Raw genomic sequence first — 10,535 nt, forward strand, 5'->3', positions numbered from 1 at the left:
TACCTTTTTCTTGCTCTTCAGTCCTTTGTGCTCTATTGACAGACTTAAAAACAGGCTTAAGCTTATCAGAAGGGATCAGCTACCTACCTCTGTACACTCTAAAAAATGAAAACAAAGAGGCACTCTGTGAACACACTGTGCTGTGTTACTTTGCTGTCCACATTCCTGTTTCTTCATATCTATTTGCGGCACGACATTACCACTTACCACATTAAATTCTCTTGTTTGACACAAATCCTCACAGGTTCTGGGTTCCCATTGGTTGTGTATCATTCCATATCGTGACTTGTGTTCTAGGTGAAGGATCTTCTGAAGTTAGAAGAGAATTCCAGTTTATTTCAACCTGGAATATTTCCCATTAATGTGGATATTGTGGTTCTGTGGATAATGTTAATTTTGCATTCTTCACTTCTGCTGGTGAGATTTAGGGAAATGAAGAGCGAAACAAGACTGCTTGTGAACAGTATTTACTGGCTGAGAGCAAATAAAGAGTGGAATGTTAGCCTGACACTGAGCCACAGTCACCACTTTAATAGGGCATACAACAGGATGAAATAAACCAGAGTTCTCCTTTAAATTTTCTGCTCAGTTTGGAAGTTTTTGCTCATATGTTTAACTTTATTCCCACTTTAGTTGCCTATGATGGTACCTTTTAATATGTCACTTTATATTTAATTACAAGCTCCATTGTCTACCTCTCTGGGATAATAACGCAGCAGAAAAGTAGAAAAATTACTTTTACCAGTCTTTGTTGCAGAAAACTAAGGCATAGCCGTATAACTTCAGGGTCCAGCTGCCTCACTCTCTCCTCTACCTTTCCCTAGATGATGGTACGTTCCTGGAGCACACCCCGCCCTCGTCTTCGGGCGGAGAAGGTGAAGGAGGTGCTGGAGAAGTAACGTTAGGGTCCTCTATTCCCTCAACTCCAGTCCCAGCTCCGGCCCTGGCCCCGAGCCTCACCCCGGCCTCCCAGCCCACCATCTCCCTCCTGACCGACAGCAACGCTGACGCCCTGAGCGTGGAGTCGCTGACCCTGCTGCCTCCAGCCGACTCGCCTCACCTGCACCCCTGCACCGGACACATCCTTGCGAGCAGCTCCCTCCAGAGACCAGACGCCTCCATCACAGAGGAGCAGGAGGAAGAAGATGGAAGAGAAGAAGAGGAGCCGAGGGATGAGGATGGATCGCCGATGGATGAGACGGAAACGGACGCAACCGTAAAAGAAGAAACCACTGAGACGACCGAGCTGATCACACCTACCGATGAGGCTCCAGAGGGAGCAGAAGACGAAGTCGTACCTCAAGAGGCCGACGGAAACGTACCGCAAGAATCGGACGACACGACAGCTGCAGAGTCTGCAGAGAAGACAGAAGAAGCAGAGCTAGAGAATGAAACACCAGACTCACCGGAGCTGGATTAAGAAACACGTTCAGATTCATGCACTTGTCTCCCTCACACACAGAGAACAGTAAAGTGTGATAGATAAGCCATCTAGCCTGGCTGCAGAATATTTCCAATGTAGTGTGTGATGCGAGTAGTCTAAGAGGCTTTCGGAGGCATCTCAACATTTGTGTTTGCACATGAAGAAAGACTCTGAGAGAATAGAGGACGAAACAGGCACTGGTCGAACTCAAGCAGAGCTCAAAGCACATTTGGCTTTCTGTGCATTCAAGTGTGTCGGGTCGCGTTTTTAAGCCCGTGTGTGTCGAGGCACGCAACCAGCAACGTTTTTTACTCGTTCTAATCGATTGTGTATCAGCTCAAACACACATACACCAACACGCCACTGCTGTGAGCTGTTCAAACACTTTTCAAAGAACTATTTTTGTGTCTTATGTTCACACAGCAGAACTACTACTACTGTTAAGCAGTGGTGATCACTACTATGCTAAACAACACTCATGGTGTACATACAGCACACACACAGTCAGTTGCACTTGCCTTGTCACCGCTGCATGTCAGATCAGTTTCTGCCACTTTCAGCTTCTGTTGGGCAGGTGTGTGTGTGTGTGTTTCTTCACTTGCTTTAGTTCTTATTGTTCCACATGTGAAGTAATTGTTCCCCGTTTACTTGTCGGAAAATTCATAGAAGAATCCACCGGATTGGCGTTGAGGCAGCAGGTCTCAAACTGTAAACATTAATTTGATGATAACACGACGTCGTAGCTCCCACCTCATCTTTTTTTTTTTTAAAGCTTCTAGCAAACATTTGGATCTTGGGATAAAACATGAAGGCGGCTTTCTGACTGTTGAGGGAAGTTGAAGCGACGAGGTGCTTGAGTGGTTTGTGACAAAGCATTTTTTTTAAATGTGCAACAGAAACTACAACAACTTTGACTTCAGTCAGGTGGCTTTTCTTCTTCATTCATCTGCCAGCACTTATTCCTTCTGAGTGCATAGTTTATGGCCTGCATTGATTAGATAGCAGCAATTTGTTCCCATTCATAGAACGAATCAACAATTGGCAGCATGACTAACAAAAGACAGGATGTGAAAGCTATTAATGGAACGAATGCTGCTGAATTTGTGACGTAGTATTTACACATAATGGATAGTAGTGGTCGATTCATGCAGTGATTCATTCTTTTGGTCTTTCAGTCTGTAGCTACACAGGTTACTAAGTAAGAATCTAAGTATTGTTTGATATATTTAGAAGACAATGGGAAAAGTTAATTTTGTGTGAGTTAAGTTCAAAGAATTCTGCAGCATATTAGTCGGTATGTTAGTAATGTTAGATGTGTTAAGATTTATAAGAAACCATTTGAAATGAGATCTTCAGGTCTGCTCATCACCAGAACAACACTTGGGTTGAATGTATCTGCTGGTTGCCCCTGAGATGCTGACATAATGGCTCAGTTAAATTTAACACCCCACGAAGCATATTTTCTATAATGCCGAAAAACCTTTTAAAAATACAGGTTTCCCAAGAGAGCAAATTCGAAGGTTAATTAATGCTGTAGTGTTTTGATTGTATTGTCATCTACCAGCTGTGTTTAAAACCTGGAAATACTCAAATAACTCCAAAAAAAGACGCAAACATTTAAATTTCTTTCAATTTTTCAGAAACCAGCTGCTGCTCCGAGGTCAGTGTCGAGGGGCAGACCCCTCCTTCTCCTCCTCCTTTAATCAGATGAATGAAGCTTTACTACTGCAATAATCTTAAGAGCTAACCAAGGGAGAGATGAATGTAACGGAGGACTTATCTCTCCTAACAGCAGTGTTTGATCCATTTGAATGGGAGTGGCGTATTTTAACCTTAATTCATGTCGTGATTTGTATATTTTTAGAACGAAACACACCCGGACTCCCATTTTGCCATCTCCGCTTCCTTTTAAATCCTTTTTCTCCTTATCTTCTGCCTTTGCTTTCCAGCTCACACTCTGTTCTTCTTCTTCTTTCTGTGCCATCATCACACAGCTGAAGTCTTAATGCTCGATCATTCTTATTTTTAACTCTGTACAGTCCTCAACAAGTTTATAAATGAGAAATTCAGAGCAATACTCCCTTTTTTTGAGTCCGTCTCTTAGTATTTCCATCTTGCTACTGTAAATAGCAACAGAATGATAGTGATGATCACTGACATGCTGAAGAGGCTCGGCACATTTTCTAGAGTTGCCTGCAACCGCCGGCAATCGCTATGAAAACGTGCCACGACGAGCTTCCATTATTAAGCCTCTGATTGTAGTGTGTGTATGTAATATGTTTGTATGCTCTGTAAATGCTTTGAGCTTTTAAACCTGTAATTATTGTTAATGAACTGAAACAGAGGAATAAATAAATAAAGACCCGCAATAAATTATTCTACTTAACAACAGTGACCCTGCGGTGTGGACCTTCTTACTGTCTTTGCAGGTAAAGTGGGAAGGCATTGTGCTCAGTGTGTCTGTTGCACATGTTTTTTTTTTTGGGGTTCTTTTCCCGTTCTTCAGAGAATCACTGTCTGATAGTAACAGTGCAGGAAATTCTCCTCAGAGTTCGAACAGAAACACCACAAGGTGTATTAAAAGAACTGCCAATCCTAGGAACTCTAGCACCCTTGTAGACTACATCAGTAAGTATGAAGGTTTCCACTAAGGTCTGATGTGTGTTTCACAGCCATAAATGTTGATTTAGTTTGATCTAATTTCTGTCATTTCTTTAGAATCACTCTTTTAAACTGTATTAAAGTTTTAGGAGGCTAAAAGCTATAAAATTGATCAGTGATGATACAAACTACATCAAGATCTGTCTATTTCTGCGAAGGGAAACTGAGTTACTTTCTCCTCCACAATTTTACAACCACGTTAACTTGTGCTTGAAACTAAAAAAAAAAAACTTCTAATCTGACTTGCATGCATGTGTTAAAGATCCTGTTGGAGGATTAGAACTTTGCCTTTATAATTTCTGCCTCTGTGTAATGTTCCTGCAGCGGTTGTAGGAGCCCCCAGCCTGCTTGCGGTCTATACGTGTCACTTATCGCGGTTCCTCTCTTCAGGGAAGTCGACTGGTGTGTGCGTAAACATGAATTGGTTCCTGGTACTGCAGCGATACTGTGTGTGTGTGTGTGTGTGTGTGTGTGTGTGTGTGTGTGTTTTCTGTGTACTAAACCACAGTCACAGCATTATCGAAGTTCAGATGTCAGACAGATTTGAAGATTTCTTCTTGCAAATGTGTTTGCCAGCGTTGGTGTTGAGTGTTGTGATCTGTGATGAGTTTCTTAAATCTAGATGATGTTCCACGAGCTGGCTGATCAAACATTAGTAACAGGCATCTGTTTAATTGCTGCTTTTGTCACCAATACTTGTTATTGCAATTGAGATTACTTTTAAGAACAGAATAAATTAAACATTTTGGTGTGTCTGGGGCTTTCCAGTACTTTAGAAATCTGTATATTATGCAGCACAATTGTAACGGCCCTATTTCCTGTATCCAGAGGTGGGGTGAAGAGGGCAACCAGTATTTTTGTTGGTTTCATCACACCCTGACCTTCCATTCACACTGATTGTGAGTGTAAACTGTCCAGGATGTGAGTCAGCATCTCCAAGCCTCAGGCCTGAAACCAGTGGATTGCTCCCTCTGGGTTAGGAGTGACGATTAAGTATCTCAGGATCTTCTTGAAGTACATTGTGAAGAGGGAGCTGAACTCTCAATTTATCAGTCAATCTACACTCAGTGGTCACTTTATTTGGTACACCTTGCTAGTAAAACGTTGGACCCCCTTTTGCCTTCAGAACTGCCTTAGTTCTTCGTGGCATGCTTTCAACAAGGTGTTGGAAACATTCCTCAGAGATTTTTGTCCATACTGACATGATAGCATCACATAGTTGCTGCATATTTGTCAGCTGCACATCTATGATGCCAATCTCCCGATCTACCACATCCCAAAGGTTCTATAGGATTGAGGCCTGGTGACTGTGGAGGTCCTTGGAGTACAGTGAACTCATTGCCATGTTCAAGTAACCAGATGATTTGGGCTTTGTGACATGGTGCATTATCCTGCTGGAAGTAGCCAACAGATGATGGGTACACTATGATCATAAAGGGATGGACATAGTCAGCAAAAATACTCAGGTAGGCTGTGGCGTCTAAACAATGCTCAGTTGGTACTAAGGGGCCCAAAGGGTGCCAAGGAAATATCCCAAACAGCACCACCAGCAGCAGCCTGAACCGTTGATAGAAGGCAGGATGGATCCATGCTTTCATGTTGTTCACCCCAAATTCCAACCATCTGAAAGTCGCAGCTGAAATGGAGACTCATCAGACCAGGCAGCGTTTTTCCAATCTTATATTGACCACTTTTGATGAGCCTGTGTCACTTGTAGCCTCAGTTTTCTGTTCTCAGCTGACAATAGTGGTCTTCTGCTGCTGTAGTCCATCTTCTTCAAGGTTGGACATGTGTGTTCAAAGATGTTATTCTGCATTTCTTGGTTGTAACCAGTGGTTATTTGAGTTACTGTTCCCTTTCTACCATCTCCAACCAGTCTGCTCATTCTCCTCTGACCTCTCACATCAACAAGGCATTTTGGTCCACGCAACTGCTGCTCACCACTGGATACTTTCACTTTTTTGGACCATTTTCTGCAAACCCTAGAGATAGTTGTGTGTGAAAATCCCAGTAGATCAGCAGTTTCTGAAATACTCAGACCAGCCTGTCTGGCACCAACAACCATGCCACATTCAGCAAGTTTTCTTGACCACGTCTACATGCTTAAATGCACTGAGTGTGATTGGCTGATTAGCTATTTCTGTAAAGAAGCAATTGAACAGGTGTACCTAATAAAGTGGCCAGTGAGTGTATGTCCTATTGACAAGATCCCAGACCAGGAGAAGAAAATGGGTGGACAATTAGAACATATTTAGAGACCTCAATACCAAAGTTTATACCAGCTGCCAGCAAATTGGCTTATTTTAACACAAAGACAAGGGGAAATAACTGGATCATAGGTGTAAGTCTTGTCGTCACTGGGCAACCAGCACAGGCTCCAGGAACTTCATCATGAGCCCCAGCTTGTCTTCTTTGCACAGATTAACCAAACAAGATTTTACAGGTTAATTAGTGAGCTTTAGAGGTGCCGGTAGGCAAATATTGTCACCTTAACATAGAATCAGTTTTCACAAAGCTTTTCTTTTGAGTCTTAAAGGTTATAGTCACTAACTAACTGTAGGCTGTATAGTTAAACAAATTCAAACTATTAATTTATTTGCTTAGTAATTCATGGGAATACACGTGTTAAAATAGACATGTTTTCCATTCAAGGATTCATCAGTCAAAGATGTATTTTTGAATGATTTTAAATGCACCAGTTTTGTACTCTAAGGTTAATTACTAATCTTCCATGTACTGCTTAACGGATGAAGTCAGGCTTTTTGTAAATCACGTCCTGTGTCTTCCCCTAATCATCCATCTGTTCTTTCAGTGGGAAAAAGTCAAGAGGTCAAGGAAAGCTGTGAAGGAGAAATAAGGAGTGCTTGGGAAAAGACGACCACGGTGCTGTGACAATCTGACTTGAGGAAGCAGTGAAGCACCCTTCCTTAGAGTTTGGAGAATATGATCAGCTTTGATTGTAACTTCCACTCAGATACTTCTCAGGCATTTCACTCACAGTCTGGATCCTTCCTAAGCAAAGAAACAGTTTAACTCTTCTCAGGAAGCAAATACAATGAATGTATTACTCCAAATGCTGCCTTAGTTTTCTGAGAAATGAAATGATGTGTGTGTTGGATATTGTTTAGTTTCACAGATCATCTTACAGTGGAAGTTGGGGAATTCTTGGAGTCGCTACTGCATTCACACTGACCCTCCTTTTAGCAAGTCAGTGCCAAAACTCATTCTTCATATCCGCTGTTTCTGCATGGTTTCCAGAAAACCTGTCGTCGTCATACTGAGCTATCTGAGAAAGCACACATACAGGATTTAAAAAGAATCAAAGGGAATAAATGACTAAAGAGTTTTCAAGGAATTGTTTCTTTATCCGTTAGATCATAGTTTTGGTCTTCTTGTCCAAGATAAACTCTGAGTTAATGTCATGGAAGTGGTCTGTTCTTATAATGCTGTTAGCATCTCTTCCATCTGGAGCCACTGAATAAAATCAAACCAAGGTCAAGATGCTGAAAACACTGAATGTCAAAAGAGCATCCGCCTATTTCAGTTTCTCAGTTTATCGTCAGTCTCATTGTGAGCAACCTTTTTTTGAATTCAGGTGTCGGTTTTCAATTTATTTCTATAGAAGGGTGTCTGCGTCTGTCAATAAAGGACAGAAAAGTCCGAGTGGAGGATTCCACAGAAATCAGCTGATAAGTACGCAGTCGCAGAACACCTCACTTCACCTTTCACTTCTCAAAATACTCGGGAATGTCCTGAAAACCGAGAGGGTATGAGTGAAACTGCTACGTATGATTCACTCATCAGCCTCCCTCAGACTCACAAGAACACTCGCATAGACACACTTTGTGTTTAAATATCTTCTCTTAATGTCGAAGACTGATAACGCTGAGATGAATTAAGTCACAATGTGTATCACTGACTCATGTTCCACTGTGCGACTCTATATGTTCCACCCCTGCTCAGCTTCTTCCTCATGCTGAGATAATTATATCCTCAAACTTGTCAGGCTTTACTTGAATCAAACTGTGAGTATTCAGTATGACTCACCGTTGTGTGTTTGTTTGTGCGTGTGTGTCTTCATTCGTCTAGACCCAAGAGAGTTTCAAAAAAATCCCCAGAAGATCACAAAGCCTTATGGTAAGGTTTGGTTTTCAGCGTTGGAGGTTTTGGTTAGATATGAGGAAGGAATCGGAGGCGGCTTAAGGTTACAGCGTCAGATTAGAAAAATGAAATGTATCCTACATCATGTGAAAAGTGACACATGCATCTCACAAATGTCACAAAATTGGAAAATTACACCAAATTATGATGTTTTTCTTGTCTGTCTCCATCTTGATTGCAGTTCCCACACATTCAGATTTTATATCACATGTTGTACCGTTTAGCACTGTCTTGTTTTACCAATATAAATGTGTGTCAAGGAATTGTCTGCCCCTTAAAGCTCACTAAATAAAGCATCTATTTTATTGAATTCATACAAAAACCAAAGTATAAACCAGCAGAGACTAAAGGAAGCAAGGAAGTACATGAACATGATGCACATCCTCAACCACACAGTATGTTTTGTCTGCCAGGATTTGGGTAACTTCCAGTTAAACTCTGGATTTTCAGGGCTTCAATAGTGGTTCACTTCTTAGCAAGAAATCAGCCTGTTAACTTATGTCGAACACCTGTCCTGGAGCAGGTTGTGTTCCAGGTAACAGATATGTGCAGCGCCAAATGATCAGTTCCCTTGAAAAATGGCACCAACATTCCTGTGAGATCAAAATCAGACTGAAACACTAAAGCCTTATTTCCTACTTACTGCCCTAATAAGATAAGTAGAAGATAAGCAAACCTGCTTATCAGTTTAAATTTTGCTTTCATTTTTATTCTTTACTTGCTCCCAAAAACACCATGGTTGCATCTTTTTTTTGTTTGTTTTTTTTGGCCTTTTATAATATAGGACAGTGGAGAAAGACATGAAACATGGTAGAAGAGTATGGGAATGACATGCAGTAAATGGCCATGGGCTGGATTCGGACCCATGGCCACTGCATCGGGGATGATAACCCCTGTTTTTAAGTTACCTGCTCAGCAAGCTGAGCTATCTGGGCACCCACCATGGTTGCATCTTAAAGAGTAAAGCTAAAGTTGTTTTTTGTGCCAGTAGAATGAGACTGAATGCGAGATTACTCAGTTTATCCTCCACTCTTCACCACAATGTTTTATTTTTATTACAAGGTTTTTTATTCTTTACATAATTAGTCTTTTTGTGAACAGCATGAAGGGATTTGATCTATAATTTCATTATACAATTTATACACACCTTCTCATTTAATGGTTTTTCTTTATTTTCAGAACTATTTACATTATAGATTCTCACTGAAGACATCAAAACTATGAATGAACACATATGGAATTATGCAGTAAACAAAAAAAGTGTGAAATAAGTCAAAACACATTTTATATTTTAGGTTCATCAAAATAGCCACCCTTTGCTTTGATTACTGCTTTGAAAAGTCTTGGCATTCTCTGGATGAACTTCATGAGGTAGAACCTGAAATGGTTTTCACTTCACAGGTGTTCCTTGTCAAGGCTCATTTGTGGAATTTCTTGCCTTCTTAATGGGGTCTGGACCATCAGTTGTGTTGTTCAGAAGTCAGGTTGGTTCACAGCTGACAGCCCTATTTGACAACTGTTAGAATCCATATTATGGCAAGAACCAATCAGCTAAAGAGAAACGACAGTCCATCATTACTTTAAGAACTGAAGGTCAGTCAGTCTGGAAAATTGCAAAAACTTTGAATGTATCCCCAAGTACAGTCACAAAAACTATCAAGCTCTACAACCAAACTGGTTCACATGAGGACCGTCCCAGGAAAGGAAGACCAAGAGTCACTTCTGCTGCTGAGGATAAGTTCATCCGAGTCACCAGCCTCAGAAATGGCAAGTTAACAGCAGCTCAGATTAGAGCCCAGATAAATGCCTCAGAGTTCTAGTAGCAGACACATCTCTACATCAACTGTTCAGAGGAGACTGAACCAATCAGGCCTTTATGGTCAAATAGCTGCTAAGAAACCACTACTAAGGAAAAACAACAAGTAGAAGAGATTAGTTTGACCCAAGAAACACCAGGAATGGACATTACACCAGTGGAAATCTGTGCTTTGGTCTGATGAGTCCAAATCTGATATCTTTGGTTCCACCCACTGTGTCTTTGTGCGACTCAGAAAAGGTGAATGGATGGTCTCTACATGCATGGTTCCTACCATGAAGCATGGAGGAGGAGGTGTGATGGTGTGGGGGTGCTTTGCTGGTGACACTGTTGGGGATTTATTCAGAACTGAAGACACACTGAACCAGCATGGCTACCACAGCATCCTGCAGCAACATAACATCCCATCCAGTTTGTGTTTAGTTGGAACATCATTTATTTTTCAACAGGACAATGACCCCAAACACACCTCCA

At 41.3% G+C, this 10,535-nt stretch overlaps 1 protein-coding gene across 3 annotated transcripts in view; it reads left to right on the plus strand.

The window, feature by feature from the left end:
• clec16a (C-type lectin domain containing 16A) overlaps positions 1–3,818 on the plus strand; it is a 51,012-nt gene extending 47,194 nt beyond the window's left edge. For all 3 annotated transcript variants that reach the window (XM_023292381.3, XM_055004996.1, XM_055004997.1), the window contains exon 24: positions 825–3,818. In XM_023292381.3, coding sequence (XP_023148149.1) covers positions 825–1,420 — 596 coding nt within the window. In that variant the 3' untranslated portion in view covers positions 1,421–3,818. The remainder of the gene's footprint in view (positions 1–824) is intronic.
• The last annotated feature ends 6,717 nt before the right edge of the window (positions 3,819–10,535 follow it).

The sequence above is a fragment of the Amphiprion ocellaris genome, chromosome 19 (assembly GCF_022539595.1).
Source record: "Amphiprion ocellaris isolate individual 3 ecotype Okinawa chromosome 19, ASM2253959v1, whole genome shotgun sequence".
NCBI lineage: Eukaryota > Metazoa > Chordata > Actinopteri > Pomacentridae > Amphiprion > Amphiprion ocellaris.